This window comes from Larus michahellis, chromosome 4 (genome assembly GCF_964199755.1).
Source record: "Larus michahellis chromosome 4, bLarMic1.1, whole genome shotgun sequence".
Classification (NCBI taxonomy): domain Eukaryota; kingdom Metazoa; phylum Chordata; class Aves; order Charadriiformes; family Laridae; genus Larus; species Larus michahellis.
This window is the reverse complement of record NC_133899.1, coordinates 31,055,456-31,083,443: the sequence shown is the minus strand read 5'-3', so window position 1 is coordinate 31,083,443 and position 27,988 is coordinate 31,055,456. Positions and strand designations below refer to the sequence as shown.

The window sequence follows — 27,988 nt, the reverse complement described above, 5'->3', positions numbered from 1 at the left end:
GTTAGGACTCCAAATTATTTTGTGTCTTTACTGCTACATGATAAAATCTGTGCAGAAGTGTACAAAGCCATTTTTCTCTTAAAACTACCATGTCACCACTCTAGACATGCAAAGATAACTTCACAAAATAAATATGCCAGTCACTTCATTCCGCTTCAGAATTTGTATGCGTGTCCTTCATACTTCAGATCTCAAAACACTCGGATTAAATATGTTGATAACTTCTTAAAAGAACACTATGCTGTAAAGCAGCATGTATTTCTTTCACATAAATACCGCGTCTAAAACCATTTCTGAATAAGGAGACGACCAACTGTTAAATACATGCCCAACACGTCTATTCTGTACAGGACTTGACAGCGCTCTCAATGTACAAGCATCTTCCAGTGCTCCAATTCAGCAAGGTTGCACTCAACTCTGAATATCCATACAGATTTCAAATCTCTCGCCCCATGTCACGCTGCGGGCTGTAATCGCCTCATTGTATCCTTTCCCTGCCAGCTATCACAGTCCTGCTTGAATGGAAAGATTTCAAATCATCTACGGCAGTTTTTGACAGCTGCTGAGCCAGGCGATGCCTTGAAAGGACACTTAGGGTGAGAGGTTCTCCACTTGCATGTGCACTTGGGAGATGGACTGCAGGTCCTGAGGTCCATACACGCTATACTCTACTCTGTACCTTCCCATCACACCTCTGTAGCAGCATAGGTTTCTTTTCAAGTGTAACACATGGTGGGAGAGGAAAATGTATGTGGAAGCCGGTGGTTTCCTCCCTTCCTTCTGGGTCACAAAGAAGTCTACATGACAGAAGGAGATGGGCTGCCCTACAGCAGTTGGGAGAAGTTACCTTGGTTCCTGCGTATCCTAAACATGGCAAGGGGTTTGTTCAATCTCTATTGCCGTGTTGCATTGAAGGAAGGGGAAAATGCTGGGCGGAAATTTCTGACTCATAATAAACTGGAAGTTCAACAACGGAAGAAAAAGTTAAATTTGCTGCATTTATCTTCCAAGACCACATTTGGAAGTTATCTCAGGATGTTTCATCCCATATTTAGTAACAACTGCAGCAAGGTAAAACTGGAATCAGTCAGCACACCAGAAGCATCACTGGATAATGGAACAGCACTTACATACATGACTAAGTTATAGTACACTGGCCAATTTAAACCTATTATGTAGATGCTGTTAAATATTATGTGAACACACAGAGTTTTGCATAGTTTCAAGTTTTGCAACTAACTGCTCTAACTTTCCACCACTTTAGCCAGCCACGGTGAAAGAACTGCAGTCACAACCACACAATGACTGCCAGCTATCCTCTCTGGCAATGCGTGCAAACATCAAGAAACAAGAAGCTTCGTGTGACTGCTCTCCTAGTTTGGGTATCAGTCTTGGTAAAATAACATATGCCATACTGTAGTGAGAAAAAGTTAATTTTTTTGTTTGTTTCGTTTGATTTACTTCAACATTTAACAAATATTCACTGCAGACTCAACTTCATTTGCAAATCTAACACACATCAGAAGTACACTTCCCCCGGTTTACACTAAAAAAATGAGCAGATAGATACTGTAAAGATCAACAAGCAGATCCTGCTGGACTAGACTCAAAGGAAAATCAATTCAGAAACCAATCATTTTCCACCCGTGAAAACACAAAGAAATAAATCGGAAAAATCTGCAGACTGAGAACGAGCATTTCACAGCGCTGAAGCACTTCCAGCCGTGACAGCAGGCCGGGCACCTTTGATAACAAGGGTTTGATAACAAGAGCCATAACACTTCAGACTTCTTTGTTTCTTCCCACACTCCTCACCCCCCACATCACATATAACTATTTTTGCTAACACACTATTAAAGTTCAAGAGACTGCGCATACATATGTATATTAAGTCCCCCATTAGATCCACTGAGCGTAATTTGGAAGAAAAAAAGCTCGCAGAGCATTTTCTTATAACCAGCCTGAAAATGAGAACATAGATAAACAAGGCACTCGCAATCCAACTGTCACACAAAATTATCTTCTGGGCTAAAATTGCTCCTATTTGGACTTAAAACGCAAGACGAAATTATTTCAGACAGTCACAAAAAAATCCCCTCTGCATTTTTGCGCTGCCCAACCGACCTCCCCTGGAATCTGACAAGGAGACAATTTTCATGAGTGGGAGGCGGAAAAGCAATCTCCAATTTATATTAAACAAACAAGAAGGCTGCTGTAACAATAAGACGACTTGACCTGGGTCGGGTCCATGAGGTCGAGCCGGATCAATGCCTTTTTAGTTTTAAATTGAAGGCATTCTAATCATTTTGTGTAAATGGAACCGAGGACTGGATTTGGCAGATGCTTGTTATTGCTGAAACACTTGCACGAGTCTAGATGGGTCCTCACCCAGTCTTGAAGGGTTTATTTACATACGTTTCTCATAGGTTCTCATAAGTCCAAATAAATGACAGCTCAGGAACACTCCTCTGCAGTCCCAGCAGACCATGTTCCCTTATCCTTACACTAAACCAAATTTTGACAACATCAAATGCCTGTACTATAAAATCTGAATGCTCTTAATGAATGATGTACAACTAGAGATGATTTGCAGCATCACCGAACTCACATAAATTGGTACAGTTCACACCGAGAAGGCTTCTTTACATTATTTCTCCTATCATTAAGCTATTCCAGGGGAATTTTTCTCCAATTATGTATTACAGAGTGAAAATACAGGTGGGTTAGTTGCCATACTGAAATTTTGGCATTTCATTCCAGTACTCAAAAATGAATGACTCCAATACCCAGATTCTTAGGAAAAATACTAATACTCCATTTTAGCAACATAACAAGCTAGAAAATCTTTAACTTCACTTCTCTCAGCTCACTGGCAGAAGAGGCGTGAAAGGGGGAAATGACTCTGTAACTCACCTCCTGCAGGAGGAAGGAAAGGACTGAGGGACGAAGGATGAAGGAATGAGCTTCCTGGTAACCTCATCCCAGCAAACCAATGCTGTGCGAGAGGAAAGTGCGGGGCTGCTGGAGTAGCTGCTGCAGTCACTCGGGAGCCAGTGGCAGAAGCAGCTCCTGCAGCAGCAGCCCAAACGTTCCCAGGCCCTGCAGGCTGGGGACGCGAGCTGTGCCGAGCCATGGCTGGAAAGGAGCTCCTTTCTCCACATTATGGAGCACAGCCATGCGAAACACTACCCGTACTTGTTTCAGAGTTTAATGCAGCTGTATTTTCAGGGGTATCGAGTCCATCAGACGTGAAAGAAAAAGGCTATCGTTGGTATCAGGGGGAATCGATCTTTAAAATAGGCTGAGTAACCAGAATAAACATCAAACCCTGACAAACACCTGCCAGCTTCTGGAAGGATAGGTTTGGGGAACTGGTTGGGGTTTTTTTTCCTTTTTTTGGGGGTAAAAAAAAATAATCTTTCTCCATTTTTCTGTCCTATGTCACTGTCAAGAGAAATTAATTTGAGGGTAAAGGGATAACCTGCCACACCGTTCCCCTGACAGTGTGCTGGTTCCTGCCTCCCCAGTCTCTCAGTGATGGCATTTGCTTAACTCTGTGTCAGCTCAGGAGCGTGGTGCCATGCGTAGAAGCAATCCCTTTTTCCTCCTGCGTCCTCACTTAAAAAGGGAAAGGCTGCTGGTCATCACATTTTAGCATTCAGAAGTTAAAAACACACACTCATTTTAAAACACGTTGGGTCAGATAGGTTTCTTTCCTGTTCTTGCCTCTGATTTATCTCCTTAATACAAAAGGCTTCTTAGCTCATATGAACAGCAGTAACCTGCAGCATTAGCCAGGTTACAACGTTACTACAGGCTTTACTAGATCAACTCCTCAAATCAACTGTGAACAAATAAATGCGAGTGTCAGCTCCCTTCAAGGTCATTTGTAAAGCTCTTCCCCGTACAACTCACTTTAATAAGGCAGATGGATGACAGGAAAAGCAGAACCTTGGAAGTCTTGAGTTCATTTTTTTCTTGGCTTTGATTTTTGTAAATAAAATACTAAACATAATTTGTATAAGCTTGTCCCTCTAAAAGTTACAAGACTGGAAAATACTGGTAAGATTTATTTTAAGTGGAGGTACTTATCAAATGTCACCATTTTCCTGTTCAAAATAACTAATCATTTTGATTAACCTTTGATTTAAATGATTATATACCACAGCAAAGCATGAACACACATAAAATTACACTCCAAAGAAATTCTCAAAGCGCAGATCACATAAGAAAACAGTTATGTCAAAGCAGTTAGAGAATTTATTTACCACATACATCAATATTCAGACCAAAAGCTGACTCCACGCGCTCAACGGGAAAGCTCCCACATGTGCATTCATACCCAGGAATCACAGCCTAGTTAATCCCGTAGTCAACATGAGACTGCTTCCAGAGGAAACACCAAAAATACCAATCAAATAATAATTAAGCTATGGAAGAAACTCCTAACTACCATCTCAACAAGTACTACCAGTATCTTCTGTAAGAAATTTTATTTCAGGTAGGAAATCGGTGCTAGCACGTTAGTCACATATAAAAAGAAGGCCTGAAGCAGCACAAGACAAGAAATAAAATTTAATATCCCACTTCGAGTAAATACACATGAATTCCAAGCCATGTAACAGACTTCAAAGCAGAGAGAGAAAAACAGGATATCAAAGGTAAATTAGACAAAGAGCTGAAGGCAATTCTGAAAAATAAAAATATATGGTGGAAAAATTAAAGCATACAAAAATACTCTTCAGATCCCATCTCAAAGGGCCAATTTGTACAGAGAATGCATACCACCAGCATTAGTATGGAAAAGACTCTCTCTCAAAAGCTTCATATCTGCCCAAGACAGGGACTTGGCTCTCTTCAGAAGCTCTGCTCCATCGCAAACCACTCACCTGTAGGGCTCGCTGCAGACGCCCATCAGCCCACCAGACTCCACTGCATCAGCTGCAGTCAATGAACTTCTAAAATACCCATTCCCATATTTTTAAACCACTACTGCAATGTAATTTTTCCTAATTAAAAAAGGTTCTGAAACAACAACTCTCTTCTTGACACAGTGAATGAAGAGTGCTTTAACCTTTATAATCACCTGGGTCTAACCGATATAAAGGTTTTTCAGACACCCAGGAATCCCTTCGATTATTCAAGCTGAGCTTTGTTTCACGCCGTTTTGGATTGATCTAAGTAACCTGGAAAACGAGCTCACGCTCCTCCCCTGCACAAATACCAGTCTCATAATGTAAAATAAACTAAAAATATTGTCCTTTAAAAAACCCATTTGCTTTGGGTTTATAAAAATAAATGATAAGCCATGGCCAATGTAGAATAAGCATAGGATGTTCCGAGTTGCAGCTGAGTTAGGAACACCCAGCCAGGACACGGCACGGCACAGCACTCAGCACACCAATTCCACCTGCCTAAACCATAAAACTGCAGATAAAGGGCTTATCGTTATCAGTGATCTTGGATGTGAGGGTAATAGGTGGTTTGGGGCTTCTTCCCTCCTTATTCCCCAGGAGAAAGAAATACAGGTTCTGCTGGACATCCGCAGTACCAACAAGTGAAGAGACATTTTTCAGGCTGGGTGTCATAAATAGCACCCCATGCCTCCTTCCTCCCACAAAGTTACCAAAAATAATCTTGCAAAGACAATGCGATTGAAACAAACTTCTACTTTATGGAGTAATATTCCCACCCCCGACACCAGAAAGGGCCCGCTCTAGATGAGGGCTGGAGCTGGGGGGAGCTAGGGGCGGGCAGTGACCCTGTCTCCCCAGGGTTCCCTCTGCAGCATGGCATCATCAGGCTCCTCCAAAGCACCTAAATTAGGCTTCTGACCCTACTTTACCCCAACAGGGGCATGTGATTCCAATTAGAGCCAAGAAAGCATCAAGTAATTTATCAGGTCAAATGAGATGCCGAACACTAGGGTGTAGAAAAGAATTTCACACATTAACCCTAATAATACAGGGGATTTTTCTGCAGTCGTGACACCAACAAAAATGTAGCTGGACCAGATGCAAATTCAAAGTGGGCATCCCAGGGCAGGAACTTGAGCAGCAAGTGCCTGGATCTGCAAACACACGGTTCGCTATATCCAGATCCCATGGCTCCGACGCACAGGTGGAGCCACGTGCCATCCTGTGCCAGCAAAATGGATGGTTGATAAATACAAGTGAGACCATGGAGAGAATTTGGAGGTGAATTTCCAAATCTAATCAAATCTGAAATCTCTACCAAGGGCTTTTGTCATGCTCGTAGCAAGCATGATTTGGTTTTCTATTATATATTCATATGCTTCCATTCAGAACAACCTTGTTTCATTACAACGGGTTCAGCTGTGCTTCACAGTCCTGCTTCATTTCTTCCAAGGCAAATTCTTCAGGAGATTAACCTGACACATTTATTCCCCTGATAATTTATCCTGTCTTTTCTGATATCATTACCAATTTCAAGCACATAACAATAAATAGGCTTAAAATTTTTAAAAAGTAGTGACTTGAAAGCTTTCTTGTTCCCACATTTTCTTGGTACAACACATTTCACTTTACAAGTAATGTTGTAAGATTCAGCTTAAGTAAATATAAAATAAATTATTAAGCTTCTAACCAAAAGCTTCCAGACCTAAACCCCCTCTTCATTGGGCTTGAAGAGCTCCAGCACGTGGCACAGCTCTAACTGGAGTTCAGATTTTACGCAGCTCGAAGTGGCAGTTGTTCTTTTCTAGGAGTTCAACTTATTATTCTTATGCTTCATACGCACAGAAGACATTAGTGAAGATAAACTGTGCAACTGGTAATTGAAATTAAAGTTGCAACATCTATTATGGTAACATCCACCGTGCCATGTCTCTAACACACAGAGAACGAAACAGCTTTTGCTTATGAAAGCACCAATCGTCACACACACTGGAACAAAAATGCATTAGGAAATTTAATGAAATACATTTACAAAACATAAAAGTTCCTACCAGTCTCCTACCATCTTGACAGTAAGTAAAACCTCAGTATAATTCTGGGAGATGTGACTGAGAAAAGCATGTCGTCTTCTAAAACTGAAAAAGTTGCACAGCATTCACAGTAAAGAAACCTGTTCAAAAATGCAGTTTGCTTCTGAAAACGTTGACATCTATAATGTCTACTTATCTAAAAAGGAGGAATCTGCATGATCTTTGGAAGAATTCTTTCAAAGTGCCTTCCTAACAAAATTTCAGAAAACACCAAACATTTCTGAGTTTTCAAAATCAGGATTTTTTATGAAACAATATGTAAATAAACTACATCATCTTTGAAATACAATTAACCATTAAGTGATTTTGTAGAAACAAAGCTATATTAAAAGGGCCACCAACAGAAAGAATATGTGGTTTAAGCATGTTCCTGGGACCATGCTTAGCATTCCAGCTCTCTATAAATTTCTTGCAAATCAACAACTTTTTACAAGACTGTAAAATTTGCTTATCGTTATCACATCAGTAAACAAAAGCTTCTCCAATATTTTAACTGATTAACACTGTAACTGCTCGTTCATGTCCTATTAAAAAAAGAAAAACCATCCAGAGATTGCACCATGTCTGGCTGGGGTAACCATTTTTTTGGAGATAATCTGAAATCCTCTATCCAGACATAACAGTGTATTTTATAGCAAGGGACAATTAGAAAGATGAAGATCAAGTTTCTATTTCCAGGGTGCTACATACTGTATATGAAGATGATTCCTGAGACACATGACAAACTTGGCTCCATCATCTGTCCAAGCTTGGTGAGGCATGTAAAATCTTGGCTTGAGAAAGGAAAGCAATAAAGATATTTCTTTATAAAAAAAAAAAGAGTCTACTGTCCTACCTTCTAGTTGAGATCAGGACTAAATCAGTAGCTCTTTAAAATCTTACCATAACTTTGATGAACTTAAAGGACGGGATCAAAGCACGGTTATGCAAGGTGCTACTGCAGTCAAATGCGGTTTACTAAATATTTAAGACATATAAAGATAAGCAAGCAGGACTGTAAATCACTGCAAACCAAAATGGCTAGCAAGATCCCTGCAAATGCCTCCTGGAAAAAGATACATTATGCACTTCATTCATTTTCTAATGAGCAATGTTCAGGGTTTTATTATTATTAATTGCATATAAATTACCATGATTTTTATATCGCTGGGAAAGTATTTAGCCATTCACCTCTCAGAGGAACAATGCTGAACAAAGGCATGGCATATAAGAACAATGCAGAACACAGACATTTATGCATGCCATTTAAAAGGCATGGCATTTAGACTACTAGCAAAAAAATCAAAATTATGTCATAAATCCCTAATTGTAAGAAAAAGAAAAGTCCAACTAATGGTTTGCCAAGTCCTTGATATTATTTAAGAAAGAACACGGCCTGCTTCTGGAGTGCAAAATCTTCTTAACTCATGTATCTGCATGTATCCCCAACCTCCTCTGAAGTGTTCTGCTGCAAAATTCATTGTATCCAAGATCTGCTAATCATCATCAGGAAACTCTGTTACGCATCTTAAGGACGTACTTTAAGCTCTCAAGAGGAAAAATAAACATGTTTTATTAGCTGCTTTTGGAAAATACTGATTTGTATTTATTTAGAAACCTTTTCAAGTTGCACCACTGTCAAATTAAATATTTATGGCATGATTTTCCAAAGAGTTTAACACCTGTTAAGGGTTTAACATGCTGACTTCAATGGGAGCTCCGAGTGCCCAACATTTCTGCAAACCTCAGAAGTGACAAGGTTTGGCCATGGCGAAGCAGCTCAAGCGCAGATGTTACTCCTCAGCTCTGAAATGCAACCAGGATCCCGACCAGCTCCTGCGTCCCATCACAGCATTTCATTTCAGACAACTGAATCAGCTATATTTTATTAGAAATACCTGTTAAATCCAAATAAAGCATAGGCTAAATGCTGTTAGTGAATCCTCAATGCATTTTCACTTTTCCTTCGCTAGTGCAAAACTTACGTGCTTGGCTCATTAGACATCACTTTAAGTAGCAACTTAGAGAGGAGCCTAACTGGAAAGCAAAGCTGTTGATATTAAGGGTGAGAAGTTGAATGAGGATAAAGCTAGTTTGGTAAAATACAGAATAAAGAAGGTATAGCAAAGAAAGAAAAGATGTTTGGTACATTACAAAAACCTGTATCCCGGTTGGCCTTGGCTTTGGCATTTGGCACCTCAGCCAAAGCTGAAGACTGCGCCGCTGGCCTCTCTGTCAAATGGAGCCAAAATAGGGGGGATGGGTCTAGTCATCCTTATTTTACTTAGCTTTTGAGGGATGTGCCCTTACTAACCCTCCCAGCTTCATGTTTTCAGGTATTCTACGTCTCCCGTTCATCTACAAAAGTTTCGCTGCCCTCCCACCCTCCCCGGTCCTTTACCCGCTCTGAGCTGCAACGCATGCCAAACTCTGAACTATGGAGCAAAGACACCATCTTATATTTCAGAACTAAATACCTAAATTGCCTTGTGGCATCGGGCTTACACTTCTGGAAGCAAAAAAAAATATGTATTTAAGGCAGTAAATAAATATATAACATCTAAGTAAGAAATCACTATACATAGACACGATTCAAATGATCATCCGACGTGATTTCATAAACTGAAGACGAATAAAATAGTTGAATATTGCAGATAGGACACATCAATCTCCTTGCACACTTTACAGCACACTACAAATCTGCCCAGCAAGCCGAATATTTTACTCATTAAAATAGTAGCTTTCATCACGCTATAAAACATTTGCAAATGCAGACCAGAAAACCAACAAGCGAATTTACTCTAAAGCTTTATATTCGTGTCATCAATTAACAACAAAAGTTTGGAATAAAACTAAAATAAAAGCTAATCAAAACAGTTAGCTGTCAAAACAGATGGGAACTATATTTTTCAAATCAAGCAAAAAGCCAAAGCTTTCGAACATTTAGTGTCATGTCAGCTGATGCAGACAACTTAGAAAGGAAGGACAACAAAAGTCAGGAGTATATGAAGAAAAGGTGTCCCCGGCTGAAAGATTCACATTTATGAATTCCCACTGATTTTGGGTTTTTTTTTGGCTTCAGGATGATTAATTCACACCAAAGCAGACCTCTGATATGTGAACTATAAATAAGGTGCCACTGCGACACTGCAGGCAAAATAAATAAAAACAGAGGCCCGACATTATTTTAGCCTCAAACAAATGTTTCAGTCCCTACATTGCCTGGCTCAGAAAGATACATAGAGACAGTCTCACAGACAGAGATATAAATGAACAATTGCAGTACCTTTTTCCCACACTGTTTACAGGGTTGGCTATATTCCTACTGGCAATAGATTTTCTTCTTGACAGCTTCTTGGTGTTGGTGCTGTCATCAGTGCTGTCATCCTCTTTCTTTGGTGTGTTACTTCCTTTGCTGTTCAGGTCCCTTAGCACATTATAATTAATTTTACTTGAGATTTTCTTCTGTTCTAACATCTTTTCAATTGCCTCTCCTGCTGTGCTGGCTTGAATTGGCTCCCGCTTCTTTGCAGATTTCTTTGGCTTAATTAAAATATAAAATTAGTGATGTAGATACAAACAAAGTTTCCGTGAAGCAGAAGGGCGAGCTGCAGCCCAGCAGTCCTGGCTCAGGTGCTGCTGATGCGGGGATGCAGGCGATGCGGCCGGGCTAAGCCAGCGCTCCCCCTCCTGCCACTCAACGGGACCGAGAGGTCTCTTTTCTCCAAGAGATAAGTGTTTGCTTTTTGCCAAATGCCCACACAGTTTATCACAAATTCCTTACTTAGTATTTGTAATGCTGCCAGAGAAGAAACGTGGGCCATTTCTCACACATGAAAAAAAATGGAGTGAACTCCTGTTACAGGAACAGGGACCCTGATAACATCACCCAGAATGTAAATAATGAAATTCCCCTGCTAAAATTGCCTTTAAAGTTAGAGTCAAGCTGGGTCACGACTCCCCTAAGCACTGACAACTCCGTATCGAAACTGCAATGGCATTTTATGTCAAGTTCGAATGCGGCGTGGGAGAGCATCTACCCAACTCCTCCTCCACACTGAAAAAGGCCAAGAATATTAGCAGCAGCTTTCTACGCGTGGACTGGCATTTACGCCGACGGATAGGAAGCAGGAGACAGGAGCGCAGTGGCAATGTCACCTGCAAGTGCCGTCCCCAGGCAAACGCTGCAAGCCCGAGCCCAGCGTTGCGCTGCAGAGGCTGATGCTGCGCAGAGCCGGGCAAAGAGAAATGACAGCAGAGAACATTTCTAGCCATGTCCGATGCCTGGGTAGGTACGGGGGAAAAAAAAGAACCTCTGTTTCTCATTCAGCATTTTCCTTTTCAAAGGAAGGTTTTAACACCAAGCTCTGCGGGAGATTTATTTTTTAATGGATAATAACCCCTCTGTTTACCTACACGGGTCAAGTGCTACCTTGAAATTGGAAAGCACTATATTAATCAAGTTCTACTCGAGCTGTCAGAAACAATACAGAGTTAGAGAAAAACTCCTGTGTTGTCCAAACAAAAAGGTGGGTGTCTGGGCTACTTGCCGGTGCCAACGAGTTATACAATTTTGAAAATTGCTGGTAGACTGCCATGTCTCCGTAAGCGCAAGATGAATGAGAAACTCTGAAGCATAAAACAGTGTTTCATTGTCTGGTTTTGTTTTTATTGTCGAAATACCTAAGGGAAGTAGGAAACTCTGTCTTTTGCATTAGTCAGAAAAAAAGATAGAGGATATATGCACTAAAAACTAACATGGATTTTAGTTGCATGTGGAAGATTTGACTTGTCACTTGCTCAATTACACGAACTACTAATGCTGTAAATCGTGAATATACGGCCAATTAGGCTGCTTTAAACTGCTAAACATGGAGACAGGACATGCCGTTTGTTAACATAACTGTCGCGTTCTTTATGAAAGGTAGAACAAAATACTCCTTCAAGTGACTGTAACAAGGTTCTGTTCAGTTCTTCATAAAGAAATCATTATTGTAGGAGCAAAGAAAGCTACTGAAGTTATGGCAAGTACAAACAAATTCCCCATGCACACATTAAAAAAAAATCAGGCATGTCTCAAGACCTGTATTTAAATAAGCAAGCAATTAGGACAGCAATCATAAATGCAAAGAGACAGTTCTGACTTCGCCATGCACAGAATTTTCACATAATAGTAACTTAAAATAAAAGTTTGGGCAAGAAAGTGTTTTACTCACCACCTGAAAAATTACAGTCTTGTATTTCAATAATAGCTTTTGCTCGTTTAGTGGTGACTTGTACCATTATGCCCATACATTCTACAGGGAGTTGATCAGCAAATATAATGAATTTCCAGGACATTTTCAGACAGACACAATTAGCACACAGTTTAATACCTTGTGTTCCTTATAAATCCCAAGTTCTTTCTCTTTTGCTATTCTTGCTTCCTTTTCTGAAAGACGACAAAAGGGTAACCAGCGTGAAGATTACACAGACTGCATCTTTCAGCAACACCGGCCAAAAGGAGAATTTCAGTCCTATATACTTACCTTTTTGTTCCTTCAAATAATCTGCATTTTCTTTCATCCACAGCTCTGCTTTTATCTGAGCTTCTGTTTCGTTAAGTATATACTGAAAGACAAAACACGTTTATCTACTTTCAGAAATCAACTTGAAAACCATAGAGCAAAACTGAATTGAAAAACCACTGGCAAGGTTAATTCACATTCTGCTTTTAAATGTTTTACATTAATAAAAGAAAATATGACCAAGATGTGACAATCAGTGAGCGTGTCTAGTAACTTCTAAAGCTGGCAAAAAACAAGCACATGTTTTCAAAAAACAGTGCTTGGTTTCCAAACTATGATGGGGTGACCAACAACCATCCAGGACTCATTGTACGTGGTCTGTAATTAACCTAAAATGATCCTGCTTTTATGATCTTTTTCAGATGATATGAGAGAGCACCACGAAAACATGGTCGTCTGCAAGTAATTCTGCGTGTTGATGGTGGTCTGTAATTCAAAACAGTATGGGAACCCTGTGCTACCAAAACAGAAACATGTGTCTTCTGGGTAGGTTTCTGCGAAGGTTTAGGCACAATTACTAAGATTATCAGTTCAACAGCCAGATCCATGTGAATGAAACAAGCTTAGATTGTTGGGAGTTTTAGTCCTCTAGATTTGAGAGAGCTGGGTTCAGTAACCACATCTAGGCTTTTTTTTCAGTTAACTGCACTTAATCTCGGTAACATCATTAGTAGGTGTGGAGCTGTAAAACACACTTAAAAGTAGTGAGATGAATTACAGAAAAATAAGCAAATACATAGCAGGCAGGCAGGTTGGTAGATAGTTCTCCTCTTCTAATTATTTAACAGTAAAAATAAACCCAGTATTTAGCACAACTGTCCATGAAACAACAGTTCTTCACAGCTGATGCTGTTTGAGAGTGAAGAAATTCTGCAGAACGGAGAAGACAAATTGGGTCATCCTTCACAAACAAGACACTTTTTTAAGGAGTGGAACCAAGACTTGTAAAACTATGCTCAAGTGCAAGGAAAACAATTTGAGATTTCTCTATCTTATGGGTTTGAGCATTCGAGATTTTCTCCGAAGTAAAATGTACATATAGGATTTTATGAGAAAAATAACTCCAGTCAAATGAAACTAATGCAGTGAGGAGTCCTTCCTCTGAGGGCAAACAAGGCGAGCAAACAGCTGTGCAAGTGCTGGTTTATCAGACCAATATTTTCACTCTTTCATCTGCTTCTATTAAAGGTGAGCTGTAATAGTAAAACTCGCTTCCTCCTAGCTCAGTTATTCATCCTTCTTATGCTTTTAGGGAGATCATAATCTTGGGCTTACAATATTACAGTCTATTGCCATGGAAATGAACATGAGGTCATAAAAGCAGAGTTATGACCTCACCACAGAGCCGAGGAGGTGAAAATGTGCTTGTTCTTCCCCTGCGATTGGTTATGGACCTGCTATATTGCAAACCTTCAGCCTCCCCGCTACCTCCACACCGCGTCTGCTCGATGAACGAGATGCCTCCCAACGCCCAGCCTAGCAATTCCCGCTTCACGGCTGAAGCCAAGCTGAGCATCTTCCTGCTTCTTCATCCATCGCCAACATCGTTCTGCAGATCAGTAACCCCTATGCAACCTCATCGCTCTCAATGATTTTGTACCCCAAAAGGAGTTTTTAGCATTGGAGTTATCTGTTCAAATTACAGTTTAAACCAGCGCAGTGGCTGGAGAGGGCATCAGGCTCATAGGCAGGAGAGACGGACTCTGTCGTGTGTTCAAGCAGTGACCTGCTGTGTGGCCTTCAGCAAGCCATTTTCCACAGCTGTCTGTCTTTCAGATTCAGGTTATAAGGTAAAGGGTATCTTTCACTGCCACACAAATAATAATAAATCCAGAAAACGTTACAGAAATCTTTGAAAGAACACAGAAGCTGTACATGCTGGTTTTACAGTTTGGTTTCCATGGCAGCCTCCTATGTTGAATATATCTTAATTAAATAATTAAGTTAGAGCTCCACCAAACTTTTAAAAGTCCTTCTTCAGAATAAAAGACATTCTAAAACGTAATTATTCCAGCATGGTAAGAGTGAGCAGCAGCAGCAGGCCCGCAGATAGATAAAATGGGCAAGGAACACCAAATTCCCAGGCTTGCATGAACTCAGATCACTGAAATCACTCAAACCACTCCATGGATCAGAGTGAAGAGGCAGTGAGGGGAGAAGACAAACCAAACCAGAGTAATTTTGTCTTTCTCAGTTATCCAAATGCAGAGACACCCAGGATAAGAGGGCACCTTACCCGATCTATTTCACTGTCGTCGATCCCACTCAGATCTAATTCACCATCTCCTGTATTCTCACCTACAGAGAAGAACATTATCTCAATTAAGCGGATGTTTATTCAAAATAAATCGCAATTCAAGTTCTACAGTAAAGTAACATTTAATGATCATCCTTCAGAGATTTTCATCCTTCTGTGTTCATCCAAGAGGTTTAACATATTGTTGAGTATTTCAACATGGAGATACATGCACACCCAAATTCAACACACTGAATTAATTTAAAATTCAGGAATTGGTAGGTCCTCTTCAGCACTAAAAATCTCCCGGACACTTCCAGTTGCCTTTTTTTTTTTTTCCATTTTAATTTACAGCCACAAATGTTCAGCAGGAAACTGGGGAAACCATTTTAGGAAGATGATCGTTTTTCTTTCGTCATAACATGAATGTCTCTGTCAGAGCCTTAGGTTAACGATTCATGTGTAAATTATGACTTAGAAAATATTTTCTGTTTTCAGGGAAGCAGTGTGAACCAGCGAATAACACATCATGCTGACAGTCATGTCATAACTTTCTTCTTGGTTCTGATCTATCATCATGTGAACCACTTAGCTCACACCAGTTCTGTAAAAAGATGTGTATTAGTTTTTCCCTCTGTTAAATGGGAATTATTCAAACATTTCTAAATTTTAAAGTAACTTTTAAAAGCTATGGAAGAGTCTAGACAAATGTTAAACTATATAATTTCACTGTAATTTTTCTACTTTTTTATTTATTAAGACTTCTTCTGAAAACACAGTTTTTTATATTCTACCCATTAAAAAGCATAACAGCACAGAACTGAGGCCTAATTTGGGACTGGCAATTTGGTACAACAGCAAAACCTGATCTTCCACATCACATTAATGTGCAGCAGTAATACACTATTAATGTAGTCCAGGTAGAGATGAAAATAAATTATTCAACAAAGACTTATGCTGGGGAATGAAGCAATCCTCTTGGTCATCTCCACTAGCTCTAATCAAGACTAGACAAGAGATGGCCTAACCAGTTTACCTGCAAAAAAAACCCAAACCACCAAACCCAAATTAAGTCTCCACAATCTGCAATAACAAATTAAAACTGAAATGGTGCAGAACAGCTTGGCACCTTCACAGTTCCTGCTCCCCGGTCCTGGGGATGTGCCTCGCCACAAACCAAGACCTTTGAATGGTTTGATTCCCCAGCGTGGTGTTTTCTCGCAGAGCCGAGCTCCTGAGCAGCACGGCGCTGGGCCAGTGGGAGGCAGCTCTTGGATCCAATGGCAGGTTATGGCAATGCAGAGCCTTGAGGCCCGAAGAGCACCAAATGGTGAAGACTGACAAAACTCAGGCATTTAAACCAGCTGCCTGAAGTGTGTGAAACCCCAGGGTCGGGAATCCAACCAAAATACCTAGTTAGGAATAAAGGTGATGCTTCTTGAGGTGGTGCAAAGGATCTGGCTGCTCAACTCAACAGACATTTATTGGTATCAGACACCGAGCACTTACAAATGTCTTCTCAAACTCCACCTTAAACAACCAACAGCAAGTTTTAAACTCTTTCCATACCAAGTCATACACAAAACGGGTTTCATCCCAAAGAAAATATCCTTTCATAAGGAATGACGTAACACTGCACTTTGATTTTCTTCTGAAATTGTTGCATAAACGTAGTATCAATTTTACCAGTTCAGATAATCTGATGCTAGTATGACTGAAAAGGCCTTAAGGAATATATCTCATTGCTGTTACATTTAGAAATTAACTGTACTTTAGTTCCAGGCACCAGATTTACTTTACAACCTTTTTCCCCAAAATACTTTAAAAGTGTAAAAGATTTTATAATAACTATATAATTGCTCAGTACACATGCTTTTCTCCTGGCTTCATCTCTCCGTAGTGCAGTAAGCGCAGAACCTGCTGCACCAGGGCCACCAGCTCCTTGTACAGGCACCCCACCAGCAGACAAGCAGGGATGCCACCCATGGACACGGCAAAACAAGCCCTGGCTGGAGGCTGGAGAGGAAAAGCCAGGTGGCAAAGTACATCCCAGCGGTTTGCTGCCTCTTTACTATAACTCACTGGATTTTTTTTAGCAAACACTGATCATGCAAAGCGCAGCAAGGAATCACTGTACGCCGCATCACCCACGGGAGTCCAGGGTGTCCTGCAAAACAGCACGACATGTCTCTCCTGCTGGAACCGAGATATAAATCTCCAGTGGGCAAAATGCTTAAATAGTCACTGAGGAAAGGAGTAAATGCTGTAGTCTAGTGTCTGAGACGCTTTCCCAGGAGACTGTCCACCTGAGTCCAAGAGATGTTTCATTACACAAAATAAAATAGCTCAACAGCAGAATGCAAGGCCAGAATAACCTGTCTCTAGGTCAGAAGGAGTTGATGCAGAAATGGGACTTCAGTTGGGTCTCCCATACGCTGGGTACGTGCTTTAACCACTAAGCTGTAGGACAGAAGGGAGCATGGTCTCCTCCTTCTTTGTGCTATCTACCGTTTGTTTCCTCAAAGTTTTGGGGGGAAAAAACACAATTTTCAACTTGGTTTATCTGAGCGAAGAGAGGATTCTTTTTTTTTTTTTCCATATTCATTGCACGAGATAAACTAAAATATCAACTTGGAATAAGGGACAAAGAAAAAGGGAGCCAACCTCAGAAACCACTAGTAAGTTCTGAAAATCGCAGGCTAGAAAATCAAAACTTGGAAGTGGTGACAGAACTACTCCAGACTCAAGTCACTGCTCAACTTCACGTAAAATTCTGCGCATCCCAAAATTACACGTTGCAAAAACTGCCACAGCATCTTAAGAACAATAAAAATATCCCACTGAAATCTAGCTGCCACTGCTTTTATTCATCATTAAACACCTCACTCCTCCTATGCCCTGCTATATTTTTGGACCAGAGGTTTAAAATTTAATATGTCACAGTACAGTAGGTGTCTGTTCCCTTATACAGCCCTAATACACCAGACTGAAAATGACGTAATTTCAAGCACCATGAACAATTTCACATGTCATTTTAAATATAACTTGTTACTGAATTAGGTGCCAGTTTTTCTCATTGGATCAATTAGCAACAGGGACGGAAAACTCATTCTCCAACTGGTAAATTGCAGAGAAGAATCCAGAAGCAAGTTATATGTAATAAGCATTTCCTAGACCCCATAATGGCAGTAGAGGGAGTAATTGCAGGATATCCCTCTGCCTGCAAGTTGTCCTTTTTCCTGCCAAGGCGATAGGCATTCATTAAATGTGAGGGGCTTTTTTTTTTAGAAAAGAAGGTGCCTTCAAACCCCTATTTTAACGCTTTCACTGAGAAAAAAATACATGTTTTGTTACGGAATGCCAATTCAAAACAGAATACATCCGTTTTGATCTGAAAATTTCCATGGCAATCATTTCCAACATGAGTAGACCCTACCAGCTGTAAATATCCGTCTGCTTGATGTTATACGGCTCACTCCAGGGCATGGAAAATAAACCCCTTGCTTTTTTATATACCAGAAAGATCTTCCCAGCTGCTAAACTTTTCAAAACAATTTCTAGATGATCATTTTCTCCTTTAATAAAAGGGTCAAAATGAAACGTTCGACGAAATAAAAACACAGATGTGGCCAACATCTGGTCCAACCTCTTAAAAGCTTATTTAAAAGCAATGGCATCACGTGGCATGGCTCTTAGACGTCGCGGATTTCTTCTATTAAGAAAAACAACCACTTTACTGCAGGGCACAGGCAAAAAATAAGGTGGACATTAAAAGCAACAAAACTCCCCCAAATGCAGTTCTTAAATTAAAGTACCATCGGGAAGAGCATAAAACGAGGCAGCGAGGAGCATCCTACTCCATCCTCTCCCAACGTCTCCATGGCAAGCAGGGGACGACAGGCACTTCTAGAGCTTTCCATCAAGGTCCCGAATCACCTAAATTCATGCTACTTAAAACCATCAGTCACCCAGCCAGCTCCCCCAGTATTTAAAAATAAAGACTCCCAAACGCCCTTTCTTTACAGCCTTTTAACGTCTTTGCCAAGCGACTCTAGTAGACACGAGGTCTACAATCAGACACTGGGGATTAGGTTTGTAAACCTGTAGGATTATTTACTGTTCTTGTCATTACTAAATGCACGCTAAACCCTCTCTTAACACACCGTCTCCCCCTCTCCCTACCTCTGTGCAGCTAGTTAAATGTATACATAGCACGCTATTATGGGGATTTATTACAGAAGAATAATTCCAGCCGATATATTTTAAACCCCACATTTTTAAAAACAGCCACGTGAAGAATGTGTTTTTCTGTTTCTATTACAGGAGGCAGCACTATTTATTGCTCTGCCCAGATAAGAGGATTTCCTTACAGACAGAAATGGAGGCTGAACACTTCCCAGGAAATCCTCTGGAGCAGATAGAATAGAAGGCACTTGGTGCTCTGGTCCCATGCAGCAAATGCATCCTCTGTCGCCCCATTTCATAGCAGTCAAAAAGCTGAAAGAATTTAAACAAAGCACCCTTCCACCTACTCAGCACAACGCCAGACGCTGTGCACCCCCAGCATTTAAGAAATACTTTGGGGCTAGAGCACAACAAAATCTGAAAATAATTGGGAGAAGCTTTTTCACGAACAAAAATCCTTAAGAAACAAACCGAACGACCTGAGCCCAGGGCATCAGAAATAGTGGGACTGATTGTTGCTCTCCAGGGAGGGATTAAAACCAACAGTAGCCACTGAAAGCTCCCGCAGCCCATCAGAGGAACCCGACAGGGCAGAAAGGCTTTTGCAGTTAAATCTGATGAGCGGTGCCGGTGCCACTTTGCAAGGAGCACGAAGGGAAGGCGGAAGCTCAGCGTCAAAAAGGGCACTGCACAACTGCATGGGAATATAATTGATTAGCTGATCAGAGGGGACAAGAACCCATCTGGAGGGGGAGATAACTGATTTACCAAGGGGCGTGAAGGGAACAGTCATTAAGCATGGGTAATGGGGAGGGGAGCGGCAGCGGCGCAGGGCAGACAAAGTGCCGTAGCTATCAGGTAGGGAAGAGAAATGCATGTGAAAATGCTGCAGTAGTAGCAGCGCGTCACGAAGCGCAGTGTACGAGGATCAATGGGTGTGCAAACGAACCTGCCACACACCGCAGAGCCCGCAGGGCTGTACAAGCCCGGTACACTGCAAGTTTTATTACTGTGAGCCTCCGGAGCAGGCTGGGAGGTTATCTTGGCAGTTTTAAGCTGTTGCCAGTCTCATTGCTCAGGATAAGGCGTCTCTTTGTGCAGTCCCAGACAGCCCCACCATGCCCCCACGCCACAGCACGCACCCCACGGCTGCCAAGGGCTCGGGTTCCCCCCGGTCACCTTTGGCAATGCCATCGTGTGCTGTCATGACACAAGTAAATCACAAAAAAACAAAGGGTAAGGACAGAGCAAAATTAGTTGCACTTACTGACAAAATAAGGTCACAAAAACGCATGACGTGTATCCTCATATTTAAGTGAAACTGTTTTTTATTTTCTCGTATCTGAAGCCACCTTGAAAATTACAGCCTACTCCTTCATGGTGCCAATTCGACACCAGGATTTAGGTCTGACAGCATACGGAGCACACGAGGCCACGCATACAGCATAAAGATAAATGAAGTCTGTCACTTTATTATTTCCTTCTGCCAAGGCAAGGTTAAGGGGTCCTCTCCAGCCGAAGCCAAGTTTCCAGCCTGCTGGCTCCTTCAGGGAAAGCAAACACTGCCAGGCGCAGTGAGGCCCCTTCTTCCCAGAGACATTCATTCCTACCGATGAGGGATGGCGGGAGGCATCGCTGGCCGGCGCCGGGCTGCCCGGCAGCACCAGGACACACAGCCCTGGCACGGCAAAATGCCCACTGGCCGGCTCCTCACGCTTGGACTGTAAGAATTGTAGAGGCAAAGCCCAAAAGGCTGCGAATGACGGGCAAAGAGGGAAGCGAGACAATCTAATACAAAGAAATTCCACATATCCGCTACTTACCCTACCTACTATTGCAAGCGTGACAGAGCGGCTGTGCAAGGTAAGCCTGTCCAGAAGTAGGGATGTACAAGCTCATTAGCTCTTTCCTCACTCCTGTCTGCTGAAAATAGGAACATCCCACAGAACAAAGAGGAAGAAGAGCCCTGCCTGGTTTGCAGTCACTGCATCGGGCTCGTACACACCACTGCAGGCAGAAAGAGGATTTATAGAATCACAGAGTTGTCCAGGTTGGAAGGGACCTTTCAGATCATTGTGTCCAACCATCAACCTAACACTGACAAAACCATTACTAGCACCACGTCTACCCATCTTTTAAATACCTCCAGGGATGGTGATTCCACCACTTCCCTGGGCAGCCTGTTCCAACATTTGATAACCCTTTCGGTGTAAATTTTTTTCCTAATATCATAGAATCATAGAATCTTCATGGTTGGAAAGGACCTTTGAGATCATCGAGTCCAACCATACACGCACAACCCCCCCACACACACAATCTCTGTCACTAGAGCATGCTCTGAAGTGCCAAATCTACACGTTTCTTAAATACCTCTAGGGATGGTGACTCAACCACCTCCCTGGGCAGGCTGTTCCAGCGCCTGACCACTCTTTCAGTAAAGTAATTCTTCCTAATATCTAATCTAAACCTCCCCTGCTGCAGCTTCAGACCATTTCCTCTGGTCCTGTCATTATTCACTTGGGAGAAGAGGCCAACACTCACCTCTCTACAACCTCCTTTCAGGCAGTTGTAGAGGGCAATGAGGTCTCCCCTCAGCCTCCTCTTCTCCAAGCTAAACATGCCCAGCTCCCTCAGCCTCTCCTCACATGACCTGGTCTCCAGACCCCTCACCAGCCTGGTAGCTCTCCTCTGGACAGGCTCCAGCACTTCAATGTCCCTCTTGTACAGAGGGGCCCAGAACTGAACACAGCACTCGAGGTGAGGCCTCACCAGTGCCGAGTACAGAGGCACGACCACTTCCCTGCTCCTGCTGGCCATGCGATTCCTGATACAAGCCAGAGTGCTGTTGGCCTTCTTGGCCACCTGGGCACACTGATGGCTCATGTTAAGCTGGCCATCCACCAGCACCCCCAGGTCCTTTTCTGCTGGGCAGCTTTCCAGCCACTCTTCCCCAAGCCTGTAGGGTTGCCTGGGGCTGCTGTGATCAAAATGCAGGAAATCCATCCTAAACATCCCCTGGTGCTACTTGAGGTCATTCCCTCTCATCCTATCACTTCTTACTTGGGAGAAGAGGCCAACCTCCACCTCTCTGCAACCTCCATTCAGGTAGTTGTAGAGGGTGATAAGGTCTCCCCTCAGCCTCCTTTTCTCCAGGCTGAACAACCCCAGCTCCCTCAGCTGCTCCTCATAAGGCTTGTTCTCCAGACCCCTCACCAGCTTCATGGCCTTTCTCTGGACACTCTCCAGCACCTCAATGTCTTTTTTGTAGTGAGTGGCCCACAACTGGACACAGTACTCAAGGTGGAGCCTCACCAGCGCTGAGTACAGGGGGACAATCACTGCCCTAGTCCTGCTCACCACACTGCTCCTGATACAGGCCAGGATGCTGTTGCCCTTTCCTACAAGATTCGGCCTTAACCCAGCGCAGAACTACAAACCCATCTTTATTGAGTGCCGGCATCTCTATCTCCTAGCAGTGAGAGTCAAGCTCCAGGTGCTGCGTCTCTCCCGCAGCAGCTGACTGACGCCCACCAGCCTTCCCGCATCAGCCGCCTTCGTACGGCCGTCACAGAACAATTATCCTATCGCAGGAACATAATTCCAAATTGGTGTGCTTAATGATATATGGGAATGAATTACGAGAAAAATTTTTTCCTACAGTCAGTCATCTCTCACAGAACTTTTATTAGAGACTGAACCTATTTTTTATAGATTAAATTTCAATTTAGAATAAAAACCTCCAAACCACCAACCCTGCTGCTTTTCTGGCATCACATCCACACTGAAACAAATGCTATTGTTTCACCTCGCAGCCCACAGAGGATCAAACTAAACCACATCCACACATTCTACATCCAGTTAAAGGATACGCCACTAGTCTAACAGACACAGAAACTTGTTAACTTAAACACTAGTTCATCAGAAAAACAGTTAATCACTCCATTTTTTTCAGAAATTCTCCCTGCAATGTGTTTTTAAAGCAGGTAGTACAAAAATAGTCCAGCAGTAAACAACAGCTTTCTGATTCTGAAGATTTTTCTTCGAAAAGGTAAGCTTGTGCTTATTGAACTACGTAGCAATATAAAAGGCCCTTAAGAAAAAATCCTTTCAACCTCCCAAAATAAATGCAGCTGAAAGTTAAGCTTTTGAACTGAAGAACATCTTGACACTGTCCTCAAAACCAGCAGCAGATGTTCCACTTCTGGAATACCGTTCCTGTCCCCCCAACACCTTTTGGAAACAGTGAAAAAGAGCAACTTTATGCAACCTACTTGATAAAACTTGTCTGGTTTTTTTAAGCTCCCAACCCTGCTGCTATGACCAAGTGCTCAGAGGACGGCTGCTCTCAACAATATGGCAAAAGCTATTTTTTGGATGATGAAACCAACAACCATCAATGACCGACTTGACAATACTCTTCTGGAAACAAACTAATTAGCTACCATGAATGACATTTTTCACCTTCGAAGCCCAGAAATGGTACAAGCTCCCATGCACAGAGACAAGTCTTCTCCAACTCATGACTTCTGCGTCTAGCAACGCCAAAACTGATCACAGCGTTCCTGTTGAAGATGCAACACACTCACATCTCAGCTCTCTGAGTCTCTGATTCATATTCATCTGAATATGAATCTGCATATTCACCCCCTCCTACCTCAGTAGTTATGAACTTAAAAGTTTTTAAAATGAAGACCATAAAGACAGATTTCCCCTATTTATTGCTCTTCTCCATCCGCTGACCAATTCCCCGCTGTATTTTCCTCCTTTGCCTTTTATGCTGTTCTTGGCATCTTTTCTCTCCTTTCCCTTCCCCCACCCTTCCTTCTCTTTGGTGCCTTCTGGCCTGTATTTTCTGCATTTTTTTTAAATTTCTGCAGGGGTATCCAACAGTAACAGTTTAGATAAAGGGAGAGGCCAGGGAGGAAAACTGACCAGCATCTCAATCAGTTCCCCTCTCCAAACCCCCCAAGTCCAAAGCGCCGCCGTATGTCTTGTGGAGGGTGAGGGCTACCCAACACCCTTGAGAGCAGACAGCAAAGGCAGCCGGGCTCAGATCCGTCTCCAGCTCACTTTCCCCGTGCTGCCAGACCACTATGTAAAACAGCAAGAGCACTTTACACCCGAGCCAGCCATAAAGGGAACAGCTGGTTTAACGTTTAAGTGCTGAAGCATCGTTTCTGCAACTGCAGCTCGCCGGTTAGGTAGCCAGGTCTTGCTGTGGGCGCTAAATGCTCTGCTGTCCGTCCCTGCAAGCCCAGGATCCTTGCCTGGCCGGCGCTCAGCCACCCCAGCAGAAGGACGTATGTTTTATTGAGAAGTAAATCTACTCCTCTAACGTGCCGCCCTCCCCGCACCAAATAAAACGAGACGGGGAGCTCTGCACTACTGAAAACTTAAAAGTAAATCCTAGAGTTTTGCTCGCATTATTTTTATCTATATATTTTTTTAATTATGAATCAATTTCTGTTCCACCAGGAAAAATGGTAAATGTGTACAGCCATATATACACACACAGTTTTTAAGCTGCAAAGACACCGTAAGAATTTGAGGAGACTTGCAATACGATATTTTAAGGCTAATTTGACTGATTGGAAATCAAAACAAAGCTAACTTATTTTCTCAGGACATCACTGAACATTCCAGGCTGGCTCAGGTGACGGCCAAAAAATTTGAGCAAACTTCCTTTAGTAGAGGTACAAATGGTTCAAGTGTCATGAGGAAGCGCAAACCAGCCTAACTCCGACACATCTCTTGCCATGTCAGAGTCACCACACGCACCCTCGCCCTCCCACCCCACAGCTCCCCACCTCCGGGACAGGCACACAGGCCAGCACGGGGCATCCAAATGCCACAGGCTCACATCCACAGTAACTTCTCCCATTAAAGAAGCAGTCTTGCTCCCAGCACTGTGGTCGGGACCAAAGAGCTGCCCCAGGTTAAAAATAGCCTAGCAAAATAACCCACCCAGATGAGTAAGAAAGAGGAACGAGTTGAACTTTCCACTTGCAATTTTCTTCTAATCACTCTTATCATCTCTCAGCCAAGGTGAGCTAACTTCTACCCCCTCCTTTGAGGTTCAGAGCTGGTCTATGGTAGATCTGGAGACAGGCTTAGCACAAGCCACCAGAAGCCACCTGGACTACAGGAATGCTTCAGCTGGCAATTATTAGCATTAAGACAACACCACCATATAATGTATGAAATTATACACCTGAGTCTTTATTTAGAGGAAAAAAAATCAATTTGTATCAGTGCCACTTACTGCACTGTCCGGGAGGGCTGAATGGTGAGAAGCTGTTAACTGAAAGAAAATTATCAGGTAAGAAATTTCTCATTTTGTTACCCAGCTTCTTCCTTCCTTCATCGCTAATAAGAAATAGCAAGCAGGGAATTACAGAGATGGGGAGAGGAAAGAGAAGGTAAAAGTTTATTCTTATTTATTATTACTATAGTAAAATAACAGGCAAGAGCAGAAGGTCCCCTGCAAAAAGCACAAGCTTTGTAAATGAAGCAGTTAGGTGGGAACCTGGCCCAAAGGAGAAAGCCTCTGTGATGGATGGGGCTGGATTCAGAGCAGCTAGCCGGCAGTGTTTTACGCTGCCAGGACTATCAGAGGTATGGAGCAGAGAGAGATCACACACGTAAGATCCTGACTCTGGTTCCGCGATCAGAACCACCAGTTGGGGTTTTACAAACCTGGAAGTAGGAGACATGGGTTTGAAATCTTAAAAGGTAGCATCTACAGAAATCCAGACCCATTGTAAGAGCATCAGTCCATTATGCAACAGATGGCCGCAGCCAGGACAGACCATGCTTTTAAATAAAAATCACGGAGGTTGCACTGTTTCACATTAGATGAAGTGCTATCTTTTTGTCTCTGACCATGCCCAAAGGCTGAGAAACAGTTAGGAGGTAAAGTACTTCTCTGGACCTAAACAGAGCTCGCACGAGCCCTGCTCCAGGGACCAGGGCGGTTTTGCATCCATTCAGGCAGCCATATGAAGCATATAAGGATCTCTGCAAAGTACAGGCATTGCTTGGGTGGCCCCAGGTGACAGCGGAGCACAGCAAGCTCACTTGGTCATCGGCCCAAACTGCAGCACAATCCTGCTGCAGACAGCACATGTTCTGCAGCAAACTCCTCGAGAGGACACGCATTTGTTCCTCCTCCTCTCCCCAGATGTTTTAGGGACTGCAGCAAACATTTTCCCAGATGCGCAGTAGACAGTGGTGAAGGATTTTAACATTTTGCCTCCAGCAGCTCTGAGGCCCCAATGCCTTGGCATTTGGATAGACTGAACCGTCAGCACAGCATAATTAGCATGTGTACTCCATATGCCTGAGATCCATCATTACAGCACTGGAATGCCCTCCGACACCACAGCCTTCCAAAATAAAAAAGTTGTGAAGAAGTTCCTGGAGAATAATTTGTCTTATTCTCCAGGAACGGTGGAAAAAGGCACTTCCATGCACAGGAGGTTTCGTTGGAACTGGAGAAATAACCTTTTCCCGACAAAGCCCAGCAGCATGATTCACCTATAAATAATGGAGCTGGTTTCAAAGCCGGCCTTTCAAGCTAATGGCTATCAGAAAGGCCAGCCATATGCTTGTACAACCTGTCATTCTGATTAATCTCAACATCTGACTCTTGTACATAAAGTTTATATAGTAACAGGACTATATTTAATATGTCATTTTAGCTAGGTTATGTATTGCTGATTTTACAGTTTCCCCCCAATCTGCTGTTCTCCGGGGTACCGGCACACAAAAGACCCTGTTTAAATGTTGATTAGATGCAGAGCGAAGCGAAGAATTTGGAAAGATTTTAGTAAGTCTCGAAAACCGGGTAGACTGGTAACACGTTTCAGGGAGCACTGGAAAGGATAAGGTCCCACATCCACAGGTAGTTAATTTTATATTTAATATATTAGGCCTCTACTTAACACAGTACTGCAGAGGCAAGAAGAAAGTCACAAATCATGGCTCAGTCTCACATACACTAAAAGGATTCATGGCTCTTTCTGCCATGCACCCATTTTATTTTACAGCATATGGCATAGTATCAAAGTTGTTGTTTAATTAACTGAATAACGATGCTTTCCCATGAGGCTTAATCTAAGTTCACCATAACATACTGTATTATGGCACCAATTCTCAGAAACATGACTAACGTGTCCACAGCCCATTTGGAGACAGGAATGTGCATTTCATGTACCAATTCATTTAAACCCATTCAGCATTAAATGCAATATTGATCTCCTTGAAATCAGTAATTTTATTTTGAATTAGCTAAAACAAAGTTATCTACAGAAAATAAGCTTTGGATAACTTTTAACTATTTCACTACAAAATGAAAGCCAACCCACCAGAACATCACTTCAAATTCAGACCTACTATCCTTTCTTATGGAATATGTTGTTTATATTTTATTTCTCAATTTCTTCTTTAGATAAGACTAGGATGGATTGTTCTTTATGTTAGTTTTAACCAGGTAAACTCTTTCCACAGCAGACTTACGCATCATTAACTGTGCAGTGAAATAAGCCCAGGATAATGGGCTGACAGAAGGGACAGAAGAGAGAAGAGGTAGCAAGATGCACAGACGAAAGCCCCGTCTCCTGAAAAGAGTAAGACTTTGAATCTTACTAGCAAGATAAAGCAGAGAATACTGAAGTCCAGACAAAACACTCCCATGTGATTCTCTTTATGCCATCAAAATCAACACAAAAATCTGTAAATGCTAAAATAAAGCCAAGCAAAGGAACATTACTGTCAACGACTGCCAACTGAAACGAATGATCTGGGCTGAAAGCGTTTGCTGACGTAACTACAAGTTGCCATAAAGACTTCAGCGCTGTGACAGCAAACTGGTCTGCAGAATAGCTCCTCAGTGCCTGACAAGAGGAACCAGGCATGTGGACCTTAACCCTGCCACCACCCCCAGGAATAGCTCCTCACCTCCTGCCATTGCGCCCGGGGATCAAGGGGATGAAGCTGGAGCTATGCCACTCAAGA

At 42.3% G+C, this 27,988-nt stretch overlaps 1 protein-coding gene across 3 annotated transcripts in view; it reads right to left on the bottom strand.

Annotated features, from left to right (window-relative positions):
- BRF1 (BRF1 general transcription factor IIIB subunit) overlaps positions 1 to 27,988 on the bottom strand; it is a 179,263-nt gene that overhangs the window by 34,034 nt on the left and 117,241 nt on the right. For 2 of the 3 annotated variants that reach the window (XM_074583779.1, XM_074583781.1), the window contains exons 12-15: positions 14,789 to 14,850; positions 12,514 to 12,595; positions 12,361 to 12,416; positions 10,272 to 10,528 (exon numbers count right to left, since the gene is read on the bottom strand). In XM_074583779.1, coding sequence (XP_074439880.1) covers positions 10,272 to 10,528; positions 12,361 to 12,416; positions 12,514 to 12,595; positions 14,789 to 14,850 — 457 coding nt within the window. Of the gene's footprint in view, positions 1 to 8,667; positions 8,884 to 10,271; positions 10,529 to 12,360; positions 12,417 to 12,513; positions 12,596 to 14,788; positions 14,851 to 27,988 lie in introns of those variants that run through there. The other variant, XM_074583780.1, reaches the window with a different exon arrangement.